The sequence below is a fragment of the Cherax quadricarinatus genome, chromosome 18 (genome assembly GCF_038502225.1).
Source record: "Cherax quadricarinatus isolate ZL_2023a chromosome 18, ASM3850222v1, whole genome shotgun sequence".
NCBI classification, from domain to species: domain Eukaryota; kingdom Metazoa; phylum Arthropoda; class Malacostraca; order Decapoda; family Parastacidae; genus Cherax; species Cherax quadricarinatus.
The window spans coordinates 34,354,492-34,376,733 of record NC_091309.1 but is presented as its reverse complement, the minus strand read 5'-3'; the positions used below and the strand labels follow the sequence as shown (position 1 = coordinate 34,376,733).

The 22,242-nt window shown below is 40.4% G+C and overlaps 1 protein-coding gene across 1 annotated transcript in view; it reads right to left on the bottom strand.

Moving 5' to 3' along the window:
* LOC128689238 (F-BAR domain only protein 2) overlaps positions 1-20,121 on the bottom strand; it is a 528,956-nt gene extending 508,835 nt beyond the window's left edge. The window contains 3 exon segments of the mRNA XM_070086397.1: positions 10,127-10,343; positions 15,744-15,835; positions 19,971-20,121. Of these exon segments, the coding sequence (XP_069942498.1) occupies positions 10,127-10,343; positions 15,744-15,835; positions 19,971-20,000 (339 nt within the window). The 5' untranslated portion in view covers positions 20,001-20,121.
* Positions 20,122-22,242: the final 2,121 nt, after the last annotated feature.

The window sequence follows — 22,242 nt, the reverse complement described above, 5'->3', positions numbered from 1 at the left end:
GCAGCAGCAGACAATGCTACAGCAGCAGCAGACGATGCTACAGCAGCAGCAGACGATGCTACAGCAGCAGCAGCAGACGATGCTACAGCAGCAGCAGCAGCTGACGGTGGTACAACAGCAGCTGCAGCTGACAGTGCAGCAGCAGCTGACAGTGCAGCAGCAGCTGACAGTGCAGCAGCAGCTGATGGTGGTACAGCAGCAGCTGTACCACCAATAGTAGCGATGGTTGATTGGGGTTTATTATACAACCTGGCCAGCTCGGAGACACGCACTCCACTTTCATACTTATCAATGATCTTTTTCTTCATCTCTATAGTAATTCTCACCCTTATTGCTGTAGGGTTGGCACTAGAAGCTTTCTTGGGGCCCATGGTCACTTTTTTCCAGAAAAAATCACCAAAAACACTGTAATAATACGAAATGTTCCGATTGTATGCTTGGATGTTACCGCGGAGGCTGGCTGGTAAACAATGCCACCGGCGGAACATGTGAGCGTGGCTCAGGCCGCACATTGGACGCGTCTCGGACAAAGGGCGGTGAGCGGGTTTTTGGGCGGTATGCGGATTGTACGGTATGCGATGCGTGCGGTATGCGGGGGTCCACTGCATATATATATATATATATATATATATATATATATATATATATATATATATATATATATATATATATATATATATATATGTATACATACGTATATATATATACATATTTTTTTTTTTCAACAAGTTGGCCGTCTCCCACCGAGGCAGGGTGACCCAAAAAAGAAAGAAAATCCCCAAAAAGAAAATGCTTCCATCATCATTCAACACTTTCACCACACTCACACATAATCACTGTTTTTGCAGAGGTGCTCAGAATACAACAGTTTAGAAGCATATATGTATAAAGATACACAACATATCCCTCCAAACTGCCAATATCCCAAACCCCTCCTTTAAAGTGCAGGCATTGTACTTCCCACTTCCAGGACTCAAGTCCGACTATATGAAAATAACCGGTTTCCCTGAATCCCTTCACTAAATATTACCCTGCTCACACTCCAACAGATCGTCAGGTCCCAAGTACCATTCGTCTCCATTCACTCCTATCTAACACGTTCACGCACGCTTGCTGGAAGTCCAAGCCCCTTGCCCACAAAACCTCCTTTACCCCCTCCCTCCAAACCTTTTGAGGACGACCCTTACCTCGCCTTCCTTTCCCTATAGAGTTATATGCTTTCCATGTCATTCTACTTTGATCCATTCTCTCTAAATGACCAAACCACTTCAACAACCCCTCTTCTGCCCTCTGATTAATACTTTTATTAACTCCACACCTTTTCCTAATTTCCACACTCCGAATTTTCTGCATAATATTTACACCACACATTGCCCTTAGACAGGTCATCTCCACTGCCTCCAACCGTCTCCTCGCTGCTGCATTTACCACCCAAGCTTCACACCCATATAAGAGTGTTGGTACTACTATACTTTCATACATTCCCTTCTTTGCCTCCATAGATAACGTTTTTTGACTCCACATATACCCCAATGCACCACTCACCTTTTTTTCCTCATCAATTCTATGATTAACCTCATCCTTCATAAATCCATCCACCGACACGTCAACTCCCAAGTATCTGAAAACATTTACTTCTTCCATACTCCTCCTCCCCAATTTGATATCCAATTTTTCTTTATCTAAATCATTTGATACCCTCATCACCTTACTCTTTTCTATGTTCACTTTCAATTTTCAACCTTTACACACATTCCCAAACTCATCCACTAACCTTTGCAATTTTTCTTTAGAATCTCCCATAAGCACAGTATCATCAGCAAAAAGTAACTGTGTTAATTCCCATTTTGAATTTGATTCCCATAATTTAATCCCACCCCTCTCCCAAACACCCTAGCATTTACTTCTTTTACAACCCCATCTATAAATATATTAAACAACCATGGTGACATTACACATCCCTGTCTAAGACCTACTTTTACCGGGAAGTAGTCTCCCTCTCTTCTACACACCCTAACCTGAGCCTCACTATCCTCATAAAAACTCTTTACAGCATTTAGTAACTTACCACCTATTCCATATACTTGCAACATCTGCCACATTGTTCCCCTATCAACTCTATCATATGCCTTTTCTAAATCCATAAATGCAATAAAAACTTCCCTACCTTTATCTAAATACTGTTCACATATATGCTTCAATGTAAACACTTGCTCTACACATCCCCTACCCACTCTGAAACCTCCTTGCTCATCCACAATCCTACATTCTGTCTTACCTCTAATTCTTTCAATTATAAACCTACCATACACTTTTCCTGGTATACTCAATAAACTTATTCCTCTATAATTTTTACAATCTCCTTTGTCCCCTTTCCCTTTATATAAAGGGACTATACATGCTCTCCGCCAATCCCTAGGTACCTTCCCCTCTTTCATACATTTATTAAACAAAAGTACCAACCACTCCAACACTATATCCCCCCCTGCTTTTAACATTTCTGTCATGATCCCATCAGTTCCAGCTGCTTTACCCCCTTTCATTCTACGTAATGCCTCACGTACCTCCACCACACTTATATTCTGCTCTTCTTCACTCCTAAAAGATGGTATACCTCCCTGACCAGTGCATGAAATTACCACCTCCCTTTCTTCCTCAACATTTAACCCTTTCAGGGTCCGTCCCGTAGATCTACGGCTTCACGTTGAGTGTCAAAACCGTAGATCTACGCCAAAATTCTAGCGCTGTCAAATTTAGCGCAAAAGTGCTTATAGGCCTACATGTGAGAGACCAGGTCTGCATGGTGGGTGTGCACCATAAACAAAAAATCTAGGCGCCCGCATAGCACTGTGGGAATGCCGGCTCAGTTACCCTTGTTCACCATGCCTCGTCGCAAGTCAGCTCTCACTCCCCGGAAAATTGGGACTCTCCTCTTCCTATCTGATAGTTCTGACACTGATGGAAATGGAAATGAAGACGAATTCTATGGCTTTGATCAGTTAGTGACCGAAAGGAATGACCAGGATATCGATAATAGTGCAGAAAACCCTGACGATCCTCAACCTTCTACCTCTGGTGTGGGCACTCGTGACTCATGGTCTGTTGTACCTCAACGCAAGAGAAAACTAATATTTTCGCGTGGCCAGGCCTCTGACTTCAGTAATGATGATGATAGTGATGTGGATTGTGATTTTATTGCGCTTGACAATCATTCGAGAAGTGATAGTGAGGAATCATATTCACCAGTGAAGCGTCGGTATGTACGCCACCGCATGCGCTCGGGTAGTGTACCCTATGCTGTGCCCAGGGGACGGAGTACATCCCGGAGTACATCCCGTGGCCCTACACCAGGTTTTCATAGTGATAGTGAGGATGATGTGGCTACACTTGGCATGGATAGACCACAGGCATCAGTAGATGGTGGTAGTGGTGATGGTAGTGGCACTGCCATGCATGACTCACCAGCCCAGGCTGGGACCCACGCTGCTGACTCAGTTCAAGGACAAAGTGGAGCATCAGCCACCAGCCAACCACAACCACCCACACAACCAGCCTATGATGTCCAGTATCTACCAGCAAACTGTATCTGGGATTGGCAGCAAAATCCCAATTTTGTTCCCAAGCCCCACCACTTTGATGACTCTCAAAGTGGAATTCTACCTACTTGTCCTCTTGGAACCATGGCCAATGAACTGGAAATCTTTGAATTATTCTTTGACCAGCCACTGATGGAAACTATTGTCAGGGAAAGTAATAAGTATTTTGAGTACACCATGGCAAATACGATCATTTCACCACAGTCAAGACTACACAGGTGGAAAGAGACGACTGTTGCAGAAATGTATTTGCTTTTTGCAACCATAATGCTTATGCCTCATGTCTATAAGCATAATATAAAAGCATACTGGTCCACGTATCGGCTAATTTCTACCCCGGTCTTCAGTGAAATCATCCCAGTGAACAGGTTTACCTTACTGTTACGTATGTTGCACTTCTCTGACAAAACCAGGCCTGACAGAAGTGACAGGTTATACAAGATTAGAAATGTTTTCATGTATCTCAAACAAAAGTTCAGCATATACTTTTATCCATTCAAGAATCTTGTAATTGACGAGCCTTTGATTTTGTTTAAAGGTAGACTGTCATTCAAGCAGTATATACCAAGCAAGAGGAAACGCTTTGGTATAAAACTGTTTGTACTCTGTGACTGTAACATATTAAGGAAGGTCTTCTCAGTTGTCCTTATGTTTCACAATCATAATAATAATAATAATAATAATAATAATACAGTGGACCTTTGGTTACTGGCCATTCCGGATATCAGCCAAATCAGATTTTAGCCGCTTTTTTGGAAGAAATTCTATCCTGGATTTCGGAGAGAAATCAGCCGTATTGAACACGTTTGCCCACCACTCCACCGCGTTCGTGAGTCAGTCTGGCTGTGTCTCTCGGTGAGTGAGCAACACTACGCGCACTCATCCCAACATTTCATTATAATCCATTGTTTTTTGTGGTTGTTTATTGAGTGCAACTGTGAAATAAGCCACCATGGGCCCAAAGAAAGTTCCTAGTGCCAGCCCTTTTGTAAAGGGCTGAGAGAGAGGGGAGAATGTTCCTTCTTCAATGATTCAGTGATTCTACGATATCTTTGCCGTATCTCGCATCTGCTTGACAGTAGGGGTTGCAAGATTCTGTATGAGGCACAAGTACGCTCACACCCTGAGTGTGCTCCACTTTCTTGGTTTGCCTGCATCCCCTCTCATCTGCGACTGCTTGACAGAGTGGAGAACAGAGCAAGACGTCTCGTCTCTCGCCTGGACCCATCCTGGATAGATCTGTCATTTCAGCAGAGCCGTCAGCACAGGAGGGATGTGGGTGGCCTTACTGTTATGTACAAGGCCAACACTGTTAAAGTACCACACTTGGACAGCAAAAAGCAAGCTTCTATACCACAAGACAGGCAGAAAGCAGCAACTTCACTCTGGCTGTACCCTTCTCCAGAACCTCACTTCATCTGAGATCATTTATCCCCAGGATGACTCGAGTCTGGAACGCATTCGTACAGCATTATGTCAACGAGATTAAGTCAGTTGATCAAATGAAAATGCTGGTCCACAGATGGCTCCAACTTCATCCTGTTCCCCACTTTTAAGTTTCATAACAATAAAAATGCTTTCAAATGAGCTGATGTAGGTAACAGCTCTTAGCTTGTCAATAAAGTTAGGAATCCTTAACCTGTAAATAGCTTGTCAATAAAGCTAGGGATCCTTAACCTAACCTTGTCAAACCTTGTCAAAAAAAGCAGGGGTCACAAAAGCTATAGCACCAGCCAATGATAAAGTGTAGCATTAACAGTGTGGCAAACAAGTTAAGCAATTAAGCAATAGAAAAAGGACGACACAAAACTCTTCTAATGTTGTTGGAGGTATATAGGGCCACTGACAACATATGCTGCCCTTTATTTCTTTATTTCTTTACATTCTCCACAATAACCACATTATTTCTTTACATTCTCCACAATAACCACATTATTTCTTTACATTCTCTATTATGTTTTTATACAATATTTCTTATTTATAAATTATGTACATTTTTTCAGTGTGACTAGTGGTGTTTCAGCATGACTAGTAGTATGACTAGTGGTGGTGGCCGCTGCCGCCACCACCACCATAAGGCTCATGCTGTCAGTGGCCCTTACAAAACCACCAACAACCACACCACCACTAGTCACATAAGTAATGACATTTTTTATTCATTCTCAAGTATATATATGTATCATGTTTCTATGTTGTTAATATTGTTTATGCCATATTAGATGAATTGTGATAGATAAGTAAGTTGTAGAGTTGAATTAGCACCAACATGAGTCCTCAATAAAGATAAAAGTGATGCTAAATGTTCATTTATTCATTTCATTAGCCATTTTATTTAGTTCTCATTGTTTTGTGTATGTAAAACTATAGTTAATCTTTAACAATTGTATTTTTTGTCAATATTTTTGGGTGTCTGAAACAGATTAATAGTATTTACATTAATTCTTACAGGAAATATTATTTCGGTTTTCGGCCTTTTCAGATTTAGGCCAGCCTTCTGGAATGGATTACGGCCAATAACCGAGGGCCTACTGTAATCAATCATTGGAATAGCTTAAACCAAGACCAACCATTTTTGGTTTTATTTTATTAGCAGAGAATTGGGGGAAAACTGTCAAATTTTGGTGATGGATTCAAAATGGAGAGCAAGTGTGATATATATTACAGGGAAGGTTACTTTAACCCTTTCAGGGTCCCCAGGTTCTCTCTCAGACTTTTTCTCAGGGTTGCCCAAATTTCAAAAAAGAAAAAAAAATTATTTTTTTCTTATGAAAAAATAGAGAATCTTTTCCCGATCATAATGACACCAAAAGTATGAAATTTGATGGAAAACTTACGGAATTATGCTCTTGTGAAGTTAGCGGTCTCGATGATGTTTACGCATCGGCGATTTTGCCCACTCTGAGCCCTATTTTCAGCCAATTCTAGTGTACTAGTTGACAGAAATCATAGTTATTTTGCTAGAACTCCATTTTTTCTATCGAACAAGTACAAGAAACCACCCATTTACCAATTTCAACTATCCAATAAAGTGGTCAGAATTTAGCAATTTTGCCAATTCCACACAAATTTCAGAAGATGCCAATTTCCAAATAGGGTCCAGAATAAACAAGAAACACATTCCTGGCACTAAAATAACATTTCCTCTGTTCATTAGTCACGTCCCCACGCCCCTCTTACATTCTTTTGCTTTCCACTTTGAATTTTTATTCTCACAAAAAATAGAAGATTTACTGTTATGCAGACTACTGCATTAGTGTAGAAATGGTATAAATAATATCGGCGCACTTGTGAAAGAATATTAGACTCACCAGTTGACATGTATTGGACGCTTAGCATAATTTGTTTACTTTTGAACTTTGGTAAAAATCGAACATTTCTGCTACTTTGAGCTCAATTTCGAGGTACTTTTCATTGTAAAACCAGTCAAAATCATCTCAATTTCTGTAGTATGTCTTCCATTCTATAAAATGAGACCAGGAAAACTAGAATACAACAATAAATGGGTTTGCGTAGTCAGTGTGCATGGTATAAAAAAAATCCTGCAGCGCACAGTGCATAATGAGAAAAAAAAAACTCCTACCGTGTTTTTTGTTTAAAACAGTGACTTTGCACTGTATTTTCATATGGTATTTATGGTTGTATTCTAGTTTTCCTGGTCTGATTTGTAAAATGGAAGACATATTACAGAAATTGAGATGATTTTGATTGGTTTCACAATGAAAAGTACCTTGAAATTGAGTTCAAAGTAGCAGAAATGTTCGATTTTTGCCAATGTTCAAAAGTAAACAAATCATGCCACACATCCAATACACGTCAACTGGCAAGTCTAATATTCTTTCACAAGTGCGCTGATATTATTTATACCTTTTTTACACTAATGCAGTAGTCTGCATAACAGTAAATCTTCTATTTTTTTGTGAGAATAAAAGTTCAAAGTGGAAAGCAAAAGAAATGTAAGAGGGGCCTAGGGACGTGACAAATGAACAGAGAAAATGTTATTTTAGTGCCAGGAATGTCTGTCTTGTTTATTCTGGACCCTACTTTGAAATTGGCATCTTTTGAAATTTGTGTGAAATTGGCAAAATTGCCAATTTCTGACTACTTTAATGGATAGTTGAAATCGGTAATTGGTTCGTTTCTTGTACTCAGTCAATAGAACAAATGGAGTTCTAACGAAATAGCTATGATTTCTGCTGACCGGTGCATTGGAATTGGCCGAAAATAGGGCTCAATGTGGGCGAAATCGCCGATGCGTAATCATCATCGAGACTGCTTACTTCATGAGAGCATAATTCCGTAAGTTTTCCATCAAATTTCATACTTTTGGTGTCATTATGATCAGGAAAGGATTCTTTATCATTTCATAAGAAAAAATCAATTTTTTTTTTTTTTCAAAAAATTTTGACCCTGTGAACAAGTTTAGGAGAGCATCTCTCAACCCTGAAAGGGTTAAATTGAAATTTGTTGAAAGCAAATTGCAATCTGATAACTGAATGAGTGCTCTCTTGTGACCAACAGATAGAACAAAAGACATATTAGGTTAATAAGACTGGATCTGGTCTAAATTAGGCCTCAAAGCGAGCAAAACTGCTGTAGTATAAAGTGCTTCCTGCCCTCCAAATTCTACCATTTTAAAGGATATACACTACATATACTTTTTTCCTCCATGAGGAAGTGAAACAGAATTCTTTCTCTGCAAGCCATGCATGTCGTAAGAGGTGACTACATGCCAAGAGCAAGGGGCTAGTAACCCCTTCTCCTGTATACATTACTAAAGTTAAAAAGAGAAACTTTTGTTTTTATTTTGGAGCCACCCTGCCTTGGTGGGATATGGCCAGCTTGTTGAAAGAAGACAATGGCAACACAAAAGGAAAATGTCAAAGAGAAAAGTTAAAGAAATTGTTCAAAACAAGGGGGTGTATCTACTGAATACTGTACAATATGTAGTTTAATATTTAGGGATATATTAGTACAAATTACTAAATTCAAAAAGAAAAACTTTTGTTTTTCTTTTTAGGTCACCCTGCCTTGGTGGGATACTGCCGATTTGTTGAAAAAAAAATAGTATGAATGTTTGTGAAGCATTAGCATGATTTTAATCAGTTTATTCATATCAAGGATCATTTTCTAAAATAAAATTATAGTAGATCATTATATTACATGGTAGTTACGTTCCTGAAAATGCTGTGTTAGGTAAATCTGTGTAAGATAAACTTAAGAACTTACGAGAAAAATAGCGTTATGTTCCTGGGAGCCCCCAAAAAAGCCAAACAATTTTTCTTATACCACCAGAAATTACAAAAATAAAAGTGTTATGTAATTGTTATTCATTGTTGTGATGTATTATGCTGTTTTTACTGCTTAAGACTACTAATGCAACAGAAATAATAGTATTTCTTACCTTAAATTGTGGGTGCTGGTGTTTGTGGATGATTGTGAAGAGAGTGGAGAGTTATGCTGTGGCCCTACTGGGCTGAGGTGGATGGTAGAGGTTCTGGTACTGAAGTCTATGGTTGTACTGGTGTGCGCATAAATTCTGTAACGGATTTCTGGGCTATTTTACCCTGTAGTACATTATACAGCTGACAGTAAGGCATCAGCTGCTCTTGACACTATTTCAGACCACTGCTTCTAGATATGTCAGGGACCTCTTCAGTGAAAAAGTCTAACTTTAAGTCAATATAGTCAAGTCAGTCAGTCAAGTCAGTCAGTCAGTCAAGCCAGTCAGTCAAGCCAGTCAGTCAAGTCAGTCAGTCAATTATGTCAGTCAGTCAAGTCAGTCAGTGAGACGACATCCTGGGTTATTCACTACATAAACTCGTATATTTACCTCATTCTTATTAATTGCACAAACTGATGCTTCATTAATTAAGGCCATAGGCTCTCTCTTGTCTATCTTTATTTTCTTCATAACTCCAAGACTTAAATGCTTAAACCTTTTCTTACCACTTTCAGCAACATTCATATGCCTACTGGGTGCCATGATTGCTTAGCAGACAAAAGATATGGCAATTAAAAGGTCAAAACATGATTCACATATACAGCTGGCTCCTAGGAGAGAATCATAGACACGTATGCACGAAGGCTGGGATGGGGGTGTTAGGGGGGGGCAGGGGATGGCGGTAGGTCTCCCTCGCTGACACAATAGTCTGACCCACAGCCAGGTCAGCCTGAGCTGGGAAAAATTTTTCCCTGCCCACTAATGGAACTGTGTTAATTTGATGAAGTGTTGTACAAAATTATACCGCAATTTTTCAATAGTGTAATAACCAAAACGTGGCCAATAAATCAGTGTAATATAACGGTCTACTGTACCTCCATATTATTTTGTATCACTGTACAATACTGCAAAGTATCATAACATCAATGGCATACAATACTGATAGATTAAAGATTTAGACACGTGTAACATCTGGGTATCTTTATTTGTGAAGTTATCCAGATGTTGCACATGTGATTAATTCTTCAATATTCTCAAGATTCCTGTACAACTCATACATAATTACCCAAATGAAGAACAAATCACTTACCCCTTTATGCTTCTTGTGCAGCTCATCATTATACTTGACTACTTCCTTAACTAAGTCCTGTACACGTTGGACGGTGTGGGAGTGTATACTGGACAATTTTTCTGACGACTGCCTCAACACCACAAAAATTGGGGCACACGTCCCTTTTTCAGTGTTAGTACTGGCTTTGTTTGCAAGCTTCACTAAGGACTTGGAATAAGTCTCATCAATTGACCATCTGAAAAAAAAAAAAAAAAGTCCTGTGAAAATGCACGTACAGTACAAACAAGTTTAAAAAACTCACAATAAGGCTGAATGACTATGCAAAAATGACCAATAACAGCAGACACCAATTTAATACAGTTACACACAGTACAAAAAGTCCTATTGGAAATGTGTTCTGGAAACTGTGTAAAGGGTGGTAACACTGGACTGTAGGTAGACATGTTAAAATGGGAAGTCAGGTCAACACTGAGCACTATGGAACACTGCACAAGTATGCAAGGACACCAAGAGAGAATTCAATTTCAAAGGTAAAGAAAGAGACATACAGTGGACCTCCGCCTTACGATATTAATCCGTTCACGAGAGCTCATCGTATGGCGAATTAATTTTCCCCATAAGAAATAATGGAAATAAAATTATTCCGTGCAAGACACCACAAAGTATGAAAAAAAAATTTTTTTTGCCACATAAAATATTAATTTTAACACATGCAAACTTAAGAAGACATGCACTAAGAATACATGACGCTTACCTTTATTGAAGATCTGGTGATGATTGATGGGATGGGAGGAGGGGAGTGTGGAAGCTGTTATTGTTTAGAAGGGGAATCCCCTTCCATTAGGACCTGAGGTATCTAGTCTTTTTCTGGGGTTACTTCCCTTCTTTTAATGCCACTAGGACCAGCTTGAGAGTCACTGGACCTCTGTCGCACAACATATCTGTCCATAGACACCCTTCTCCTGCATTATTCTTACTGAGACCTGGCTTAAGCAGGACACAATTGATATCTACCCACTACCAGGATAACAGCAATCAACAACTGCAGACCATACCAAGTTGGGGGTGGTATTGCAATCTATTACTCTAACCAACTATCTTGTATTAGCACTAATTGCTTTAGTGATGAATATGGGGAATACATTTTTGCTAATTTTACTGTAAAAAACTCAAGATGCCTATAGCAATCGGTGCCATATACCGGATACCCCACACAAACATCCCAAACTTCAGCGAGAATCTAAAGTCACTAATAACAAACAGACAAATGAACAAGCACCACCTTCTCTTAGCTGGAGACTTCAATATCAACCTTGGCCTACCAGATGATCAGACTAACTGATTTCATGAACAATATGAACAACACACTTCTCATACCAACAATAACTAAACCAACCAGGCTGACTGAGACAAGTGCAACCATAATAGACCACATATGGACCAATATACTAGCCCCCCTTAAATTAGGGATAATCACAGACAGCACTACTGACCACTACCCAACCTTCCTCTTAACAAACATTAGTAAGCCACCACTCGAATACAACAAAGTTTCGTTTAGACTCCATGACGAGGCCTCAATAAGGAATTTCACAGCAGACCTAGAGACTGTTGACTGGCCTACAGAATTCTCCAATGCCAATGGTACTGACGATTGGACAGACATTTTTCTTAACAAAATACTTAGACTATACAACAAACATTGTCCTATAAAAATGAAACAGATCACGAATAAACAGCTTGGTTGCCCATGGCTAACCAGCAGCATTCTGAAATCCACTGATAAGAAACACCAATATGAAAAGCAATACAGACAGGGCTTAATACACAAAGATATTCTTAAACAATATTCAACAGTTCTCACCAAATTAATAAAGAAAGCCAAACAACTGTACTACTCCAGCAGATTCACTGACACAAGAGGAGATATAAAACAGACCTGGAAAACACTTTCCCAGATTCTGGGGACCCACAAACTGAAAAAAACCAAGAATATTGTTCTAACTAAACCTCATGAAACACCACTGCATCCCACTGATACATCTAACAAGATACACGACTTCTTCTTAAACATAGGATCTAATCTCGCCAGTAAAATCCCACGTACCAATGCCCGTGCCGGGGACTACCTAGAAGGGAATTTCCCAAATTCCTTCTATCTTGTACCAACTGAGCCCACGGAAGTCACCGCGATCATAAAGTCACTTAAAAATAACTCGGGGAATCTGTTGCATGTCCCACCATTATTGTACTTTTTAACAAGTCACTAGAAACTAGCACTTTCCCGACACTACTCAAGACAGCAAGGGTTACACCAATACATAAAGGTGGTGACCCTACAGACGTAAACAACTATAGGCCAATATCAAACTTACCATTGCTATCCAAAATCTTCGAGAAACTCGTGCACAGGAGACTATATTCATTTATAACGTCACAAAACATACTCAACCCCTGCCAATTTGGATTCAGGAAAAATAAAAGCGCTAATGATGCAATTATAAAAATGCTAGACCTGCTTTACACAGCATTGGAAAATAAGGAATATCCGCTAGGAATTTTTATTGACCTAGGAAGAGCGTTTGACACAGTAGACCACGGCATCCTACTCCACAAACTTGACCACTATGGTATAAGAGGCCATGCGCTTGCATATTTTAAATCCTACCTTTCTAATAGGTATCAGTATGTCACCATTAAAGACACAGCCTCATCAATACGGCCACTTGATACTGGAGTTCCGCAGGGAAGTGTCCTTGGACCCCTGCTCTTCCTCATTTACATCAATGATCTTCCAAACATATCCCAACACCTGAAACCCATTCTCTTTGCTGACGACACGACTTATGTCATCTCCCACCCTAATCTTGCCACCCTCAACACCATTGTTAACGAGGAGCTGCTCAAAATATCGACTTGGATGACAGCCAATAAACTTACATTTAACACTGGCAAAACCTACTATATTATGTTTGGTAGCAGAGCAGGTGTTGCGCAACTTAACCCTTTCAGGGTCCGTCCCGTAGATCTACGGCTTTACGGTGAGTGTCCAAACCGTAGATCTACGCCATGAGCTCAGCTCACTCTGATAAACTGTGAGTGGTACATTTGGGCCTAGATATGAGAGAATACATCTATGTGGTATGTGTGCACCACATAAAACAGATCCTGCAACACACTGTGTATAATGAGAGAAAAAAACTGAAATCACGATTTTTCGATTAAAACAGCGACTTTGCAGTGTTTTTTCGTATGTTTTTTATAGTTGTATTTGCGATTTCTTGGTCTCATTTGATAGAATGGAAGACATATTACAGAAATAGAGATGATTTTGATTGGTTTTAGCACTGGAAATGGCTTGAAACTGAGCTCAAAGTAGCGGAAATGTTAAATTTTTGCCGATATTCAAGAGTAAACAAACGACCTCACACATCTAATACACGTCAGCTGGTGGGTCTAATATACATTCACAAATATGGTGATGATATTTATACAATTATTACAGTATTGCATAACAGTAAATCTTCTATTTTTTGGTGTGAATAAAAATTCATTATGTGAATAAAAAATCAAAATGGAATTTATTTGTAAAGCCTTAAAATGTAACTAATGAACAGAGGAAATGTTAGTTTAGTTCCAGGAATACCTACATTGTTTATTCTGGAGCCTATTTTGAAATTGGAATATTTTGAACTTTGTGTTAAATTGGCCAAATTAACAATTTCCGATCACTTTATTTTGTAGTTGAAACAGTTGACTTGGCGATTTATTGTGCTCAATCGATAGAATAGAAGTAATACTAGTGAAATAGCTAAGAATTTGGTTGATTGGAATAATGTAATTGGCCTAAAATGGGAGTCAAAATCGGCAAAATCGCCGATTCGTAAATATCGCTGACACATCAAAATTCGCAAGAGCATAATTTCGTCAATTTTCCACCAAATTTCGTACTTTTTGTTTTATTACCTTCACAAAAAGATTCTCTACGATTTCATAAGAAAAAATAACAAATTTTTTTTTTGAAAATTCTTGGGACACTGGTGCGTGACTTCAGATTTTGGCCTTGGACCCTGAAAGGGTTAACATTAAGATCGACAACACTAATTGCCAGACATAATGAGGGCAAATTCCTTGGCCTATACCTCGACAACAACCTAAATTTCAGCACCCATATCCAACACATAACAAAAAAAAGTATCCAAAACTGTGAGGATCCTCTCCAGGATACGATACTACGTGCTGCAAACTGCCCTTCTCACACTATACCATTCACTTATACATATCCACACCTCACCTATGCTATCTGTGCTTGGGGTTCAACTGTAGCAACACACCTAAAGCCAATAATAACCCAACAAAAAGCCGCAGTAAGAATAATCACAGTAAGAATTCTTCACTATGTAATCCTTGAATTCCTTCACATATTTTTCAGCCGCTTTTTGGTCTGAACTGGCAGCCTCACCATGCCTTATCACACTATGTATGCCACTATGATTCTTAAATCTCTCAAACCAACCTTTGCTGGCCTTAAATTCACTCACATCACCACTAGTAGCAGGCATTTTTCTAATTAAATTGCCATGCAACTTCCTAGCCTTTTCACATATGATCGTTTGAGAGATGCTATCTCCTGCTATCTGTTTTTTGTTTATCCACACCAATAACAGTCTCTCAACATCTTTGAGTACTTGCAATCTCTGTTTCGAAAACAAACATGCACCTTTTGCAAGAACAGCTTCCTTGATTGCCGTTTTGTTGGCCACGATAGTAGCGATTGTTGATTGGGGTTTGGTATACAACCTGGCCAGCTCCGAGACACGAACTCCACTTTCGTACTTAGCAATTATCTTTCTTCATTTCCATGGTAATTTTCACCCTTTTTCCCACAGGGTTGGCACTAGAAGCTTTCCTGGGGCCCATGGTGACTTATTTTGCAGGTACAATCACTAAAAACACTGTGATAATATGAAATGTACCAAATGTATGCGTGGCTGCGACCGCACTGGCTGGCTTGTAAACACTGGCACGCATGGGGCAGCTGAGGCCACGCGTGGGGCGCGTCCCGGCCGAAACGCGTGAGGCGAGGCAAAATTTTTGCGTTAAAATGTATCGTATGGCAGATTTAACGTAACGCAATGCCATCGTAAGGAGGGGGTCCACTGTATAGGGATAGTCTATAGATCAACACAGTGTAAGAATTGTAATGCAGGTACAAGAAGGCAAGAAAGATATAAAATAAAGGAAGTGGCAGAAAACAGTGCTGAATACGATGGCCAAGAAGAAATCTTATAGAACTAGGAGGAAAATGGACTGATAACTTAAAATGATGGATGGCTAAGCAATGACTCAATCCCAACTACACAACTATTTAACCCTTTCACTATCGAGATCCCTGCTCACAAACTTGCTCTCAGCTCTACTGAAGGTATACTACCACCCCCCAAGATGCGATTCACAAGTCGACTAACATTCAGGTATCCACTTACTGCTAGGTGAACAGGGAAAGCAAGAGTAAGGAAACATGCCCAACGTTTCCATCCGTGCCAGGGATCAAACTACAGACACTCAGTATGTGAGAAGAGTGTACCACCAACTGCATTTCCAATTAAAATTATAACAAATAAATCATGTTTACCTTTCCTTGAAGAATTCAGCCAGTTCTTTGCTAGCAGTCTGTCCTTGCTTCATATTTTGGTACAACACATTCCACCCATTGTGCTCCTCCCCCTGAAAAAATAAATAAGAAGAATAAGAATACTAAGGATAATAAGAATAAGGAATAATAAGAATAAGTGTAATAATAATAATAATAATAATAATAATAATAATAATAATAATAATAATAATAATAATAATAATAATAATAATAATAATAATCACAAAATAAGTGGGACTTGAGCCCATGGAAGGAAAGTCTTAAAACTCACATGCCAGTGTGTTAACTACTGGACCAACTGGCTCCAATAGGATTCAGTGAACTAGGTATATGTTTGGTAAAAGGCCACAAGTGCAACTAATGTGGCATTTTACTGTGACAAAGTTTCACTCTGCAAGAGTTTTGTCAAGCCATTACAGACAATACATGGACACAGAGGGTATATATAGGCTCTGAGTTAGGTGATAAGATTTATTCGGATTTTTAACCCCGGAGGGCTAGCCACCCAGGATAACCCAAGTCAGTCAATGTGTCATCGAGGACTGTCTGTCTTATTTCCATTGGGGTCCTCATTCTTGTCCCCCCAGGATGCGACCCACACTAGTCGACTAACACCCAGGTACCTATTTGCTGCTAGGTGAACATGACAACAGGTGTAAGAAAACATGTCGAAATGTTTCCACCCAGTGTGACTTTGTAAATGGTCCAAGTCGGACCGAAACGTTGTCGTAAGCTTCTCTCTTTTATGTGCGGGTTATTTGTGTATGTTTCCACCCGCCGGGAATTGAACCCAGGCCCTCCGTGTGTGAAGCAAGAGCTTTAGCCACCAGGCCACCGGGGCCACCAGTGTAGTTGTAATACTAGTGGTAGTAGTAGTTGTAGTAATACAGGTGGTACAAAAACAATAAACCCTGCTGCTGCTGCTACTACATAAAAGAGGAGGAACACTGACAGAGGCCTTCTCAAATCCAACCACTAACAGAAATATTTACCCACCTCTCTTTATGCTACCCAAGCTACTTTAATAACTTTTTACTCATGTACAAGTCAACTTTTTCTACATGTATTACTACCACTAGCATTACAACTGCTATAGCTCACTCTAAGCCTATATATACCCTCTGTGTCCATGTATTGTCTGTAATGGGTTGAGAAAGCTCCTGCCACAATAAAATGTCATATTAGTTGCACTTGTGTCCTTTTACCTAACATATTGTCAGCAATTCTATCAATATTAATTAATACAACTAGGTACATTTCTATACACCATAGGGAGGTTAGCATGGGCCCCCACTGTGACCATAAATGTAAGTTTTTACAGATGAATCCCACACCAGCATGGCTGCGGCGTGCTCTAGCTCAAGCCCCTCCAAAACTGCCATCACGACAGTGGCTCACACTCCAATACTTTTGAGTGTGAGCAAGGTAACATTTATGGAGGGATTCATAGAAACCATTTAGCTGGACACGAGTCCTAGAGGTGGGAAGCAGTGGCGAACCTACATTTTTGGGGCCCTGAAGCTTACTCTTATGGGAGCCCCTTCACAACTCCTCATACAGTAGACCCAAAATTTTTAAGCAACGTGGACTAAAGTCACTTCTGGGGCCCCTCTGGGATTAGGGGCCCTAAATCTTAAGCTTCATTATTCTCACAGTGGATCTACCACCTGGAGTTTGCCGGGAGAGGGTTTCGGAGGTCAACGCCCCCGCAGCTCGGTCTAAGGCCTCATGGTGGATCAGGGTCTGATCAACCAGGCTGTTACTGCTGGCTGCACGCAAGCTGACGTACGAACCACAACCCGGTTGGTCAGGTACTGACTTCAAGTGCCTGTCCAGTGCCTTCTTAAAGACAGCCAGGGGTCTATTGGCATTCCCCTTTATGTATGATGGGAAGCAGTTGAACAGTCTTGGACCCCAGACAATTATTGTGTTGTCTCTCAATGTACTCATGGCGCCCCTGCTTTTCATAGGGGGAATGTTGCATCTCCTGCCGAGTCCTTTGCTTTCAGAGGGAGTGATTTTCGTGTGCAGGTTTGGTACCAATCCCTCCAGGACCTTCCAAGTGTATATTATCATGCATCTCTCTCACCCATGTTCCAGGGAATACAGATCAAGAACCTTCAATCGTTCCCAGTAATTTAGGTGTTTTATCGTACTTATGTGTGTTGTGAAAGTTCTTCGTACACTCTCCAGGTCTGCAATGTCGCCAGCCTTGAAGGGAGCAGTTAGTGTACAGCAGTATTCCAGCCTAGAGAGAACAAGCGATTTGAAGAGAATCATCATGGGCTTGGCGTCCCTAGTTTTGAAGGTTCTTATCCTATCATTTTCCTGGCAGATGAGGTAGATACATTGTTGTGGTCTTTGAAGGCAAGATCCTCTGATATTATCACTCCTAGGTCCCTCACATTACTTTTCCACTCTATTATATGGTTAGAATTTGTCGTATACCCTGATACATTTTTAATTTCCTCAAGTTTCCCATATACGAGTAGTTGAAATTTCTCCTCATTGAACATCGTATTGTTTTGAGTGGCCCATCTGTAGATTTGGTTGATGTCCGCTTGGAGTCTTGCAGTGTCTTTGATGGAGGTCACTGCCATGGTAATCTGGGTGTCATCCGCAAAGGAAGACATGGAGCTATGGTTTACATCACTGTCTATGTCAGAAATTTCTAATGAGGAATAGAATGGGAGCGAGTACTGTGCCTTGTGAAATAGAGCTTTTTACCGTGGCTGCCTGGTGGGAAGTGCAGCACGCCATCTCTGAAGGAGGGATAGGGATGTTGAAGTTTGAAGAGCCATCTGAACTGTTACATCACCACATTTCTGGTAAGACAGTGATTAAATGGTGAAAGGGGTTCTCTTTTTCGGGTCACTCTAACTCAGTTTGAGAAAAAAATTGTGATTATGAGTGAGATGGGAAATGAGAGGCAATCAGGTTCAATTTATGGAAGCAGAGGACCAATTTCTAGGATCATGATCCTTTCACGAGTATTCCATATATCAAATTAGCAAAACTATCAGCAAGGATTAACCTAATCTAAACATAAATTATGTTGTTGGGAGCTTGAGTCCCATGGCCTGGTAAGCAACAATCTCACCTCACACACTGAGAGTTCATGGCTCAAAACCCAGCTGGGTGGAAACATTGTGTTTCCCAACACCTGCTGTCCTCGTTCACATAGCAAGCAATAGGTACTTGGGTGCTAGTCACTTGGTGTGGGTCGCATCCTGGGGGACAAGATTAGAGGACCTCAATGGGAATAAAATGGACAGTCCTCGTTGATGTACTAACTTTCTTGGGTTATCCTGGGTGGCAAAATCTTATCTTGTCTGGTTAATTTGCTGATGTTGGCAGACTGAAAGTTGGTGGTAGGTAACTTTGCCAGATATTCAAGAAATAACCAAATAAAATAGTGTACACTACCATTATTAGTTAGCTGTGGATATTTTGAGACATTACAATGAAAACTAAGTGCTAAACCCACAAGGGTCATACAGTGCTGCATTTTATGGCTTATATGGAGTAAATAAAGAAGTGAACCAAGTAATGACTATCACACACACAGGACCAACACTAATTATGATAATATATTTGAGCATTCATCATAAAAATCAGAAAGCACTAAACCAGCGGTTACACAGTGTCTGGGGAATGGGAGGCATTCAAGTTTGATCCAAGGAAGGGGAGGATAAGTCCAGTTCCTAGGATCAAGAACCCCCACACCGGCATTAAAGTACCGTCCTTGGGGGTACAAATCTAAATGCTAATTTAAAGTTTTATGCTTACTTGCACGAGGTTATTTACACCTCATATAATATTAATCTTTGTTGCTGGTTTTATATAGTAAATGACGTATAAATGAAGTCAACCCAATAAATTCAAGCAATATTACTTCATTGACGTCCTTAAACTTCTAATTTACCCAACTCACATCAACAATTTTAGTAATTGAAGGCAGAAAACTTGTCATTTTACTTGTAATACAGCATGCTATGCTGAGAGAGCAAGAAAGTAACACATTTAAGTATAAACAGCATTACAAGAGTTGTATTAAGTGTGTGGGGCCACAATGTGGGTGGATCAGCTGGCCATCACATTACTGCCAGTGATGGCACCTAGCAAACACTCTCACAACACTCCTTAACACACCCTGGCACTCACAACTCCAGGGATACTTATTAACCAGAGGGAGAGCAGCCGTACCCAGAAGTAGTCACAAAAATCGACTGCCATGGTGTGTGAAGCAGCAGTCTAGTGCAGCAGTGTAGTGGGTGGCTGCTGCTGCTGCTGCTGCTGCTGCTGCTGCATCATAACAAACACTGGTAACATGGCCGCCTCACCACCTACTGTAGCCTGATCATCATCCTCAACACTAGTACACTCTAAACTCTCACACATCTCGCATGATATGTTATCATTATTATCGTTCTTGCGTCCACGGGGAGCGCTAATCCCGTAGGGGTCATATTGGAGGGGGCCGGGGGGGGTTAGGGGAATGGTTGGTATTCAGGATCCGGATGGAAATAAGTTACTGACTTTTTGAGGGATTTATCCTAGGTAATTTATATATCTGTTACTATGTATGATAATTGTACTTATGTGTACTTGTACCCAAATACTTAACCCAGTGGAAATAATTAAGGACTCCAATGGAAATAAGTCAGTCTGACTTAATTGGGTAATGCTAGGTAATTTACAGTATGTGCCCCTCAATGGAGGTTCCTTGATGCTCGTGAAGGGCTCTTGATCTAGGGAATTGGATCTGTGCTCCAGTTCCCTGAATTGAGCCTGAATGCCTTCCATCCCCCCCACATGCGCTGTATAATCCTATAGGTTTAGCGCTCCCCATAATTATAATAATAATATTACACTATGTATAATAATTGTACTTGTGAGTACCTGTGCGTAAATAAACTTACTGACAGGTTTTATTCAAGGAACTGCAGCGAAGGTCCATTTCCTTAGATCAAGAGCCCCTCACCAGGATCAAGGAACCTCCCCGAAAGATTACACGTGATTAATAAAAAAAACCACACACACACTGGCAGAATGAAAACCTTAACCAAGTTAAGATTCACGTGGGCATAACAATAACTGACACGGGTTATAGCTACTAAGAAATGCAAGTGTGATATAAATTTGAATGCCATGCGTAGTAGGTCGATAGAGAGCAACCACCCAGGTGGTGGATGCTGCCGTCTTGCACTCTGACACACACAACGATTAAGGAGTTTATTTCCTTGCATAGTTTACAATGTGTAATTACAATATTGATTTGTAATTGCACATATCGAACTTAAGCTGAAGGAATCTTACAGGAGACAAGAATCACAGGAACAACTAAAACCCATAAAGGAAATTTAAAAAAAAATACTTCTCTTATGCCAAATCTAAGGGAAAAACAACATCCAGTATTGGGCCCCTGCTTAGGCGAGATGGGACATACACAGATGACAGTTAAGAAATGAGTGAGATACTTAAGTCCCAAAACGAGCCGCTGCCCAGACTAAGTGTCGACACTCCAAATGAATTCTTTATGAACGAGACCCAAATTTTGGTTATCTCGGATATTATCCGAACACCACAAGACATTGAAAAGGCAATAAATGACATGCCCATGCACTCTGTCCCAGGCCCAGCCTCGTGGAGCTCCGTGTTCATCAAGAACTGCCTTCAGCATTCTATGGAGAGGGAGCATGGACACAGGGGTCATCCCACACTCACTTAAACAACAGACATAGCCCCACTCTACAAAGGCGGCAATAAAGCAATTGCAAGAACTACAGACCGATAGTACTAACATCCCATATCATTAAAATCTTTGAGAGGGTTCTAAGAAGCAAGATAGACAACTACCTAGATAACCATCAATTACACAACCCAGGGCAACACGGGTTTAGAGCACGTCGCTCCTGCCTGTCCCAGCTACTGGATCACTATGACAAGGTCCTGGATACTGTAGAGGATAAACAAAATACAGATGTAGTATATACAGAATGTGGAAAAAATTTTAATTTTCTGAAGCTATAGTGCCTAATAGGTGTTTAATGTGTCGATATGAGTCAAAAATGTATTTGACAATAGGATAGAACCAAGAGCTCCCTTTGCGGATGTGCGGGGGTAGAGGTCGACTCGAGGCATGGGAGAGGCGGGAGTGTTTTGAATGTAGTGAGGAGGCTGGGAAAGCATGGAACCAGGAAATTGGCATTCACGGCGGCCTAAGGATTAATATAGGCCTCATTTCATAATAGGAAGTGTTGTAACTGTTCCTGGTGGAGAGTGAGGGAATGTGATTTACGGGACCACCGTAATAGAGTGGTAAAATGAGTGAATAAGGGTAGGACCGGGTAACTGGCACGTCGCCATGGACTGTGTCCCGGGGAAAATTACCCTTGGTTTAATCATCACTCATCGGTCTCAGATCTTAATGGAGTGATCTCTAATGTGTATAATAATTATGAGACATTAAATCGTC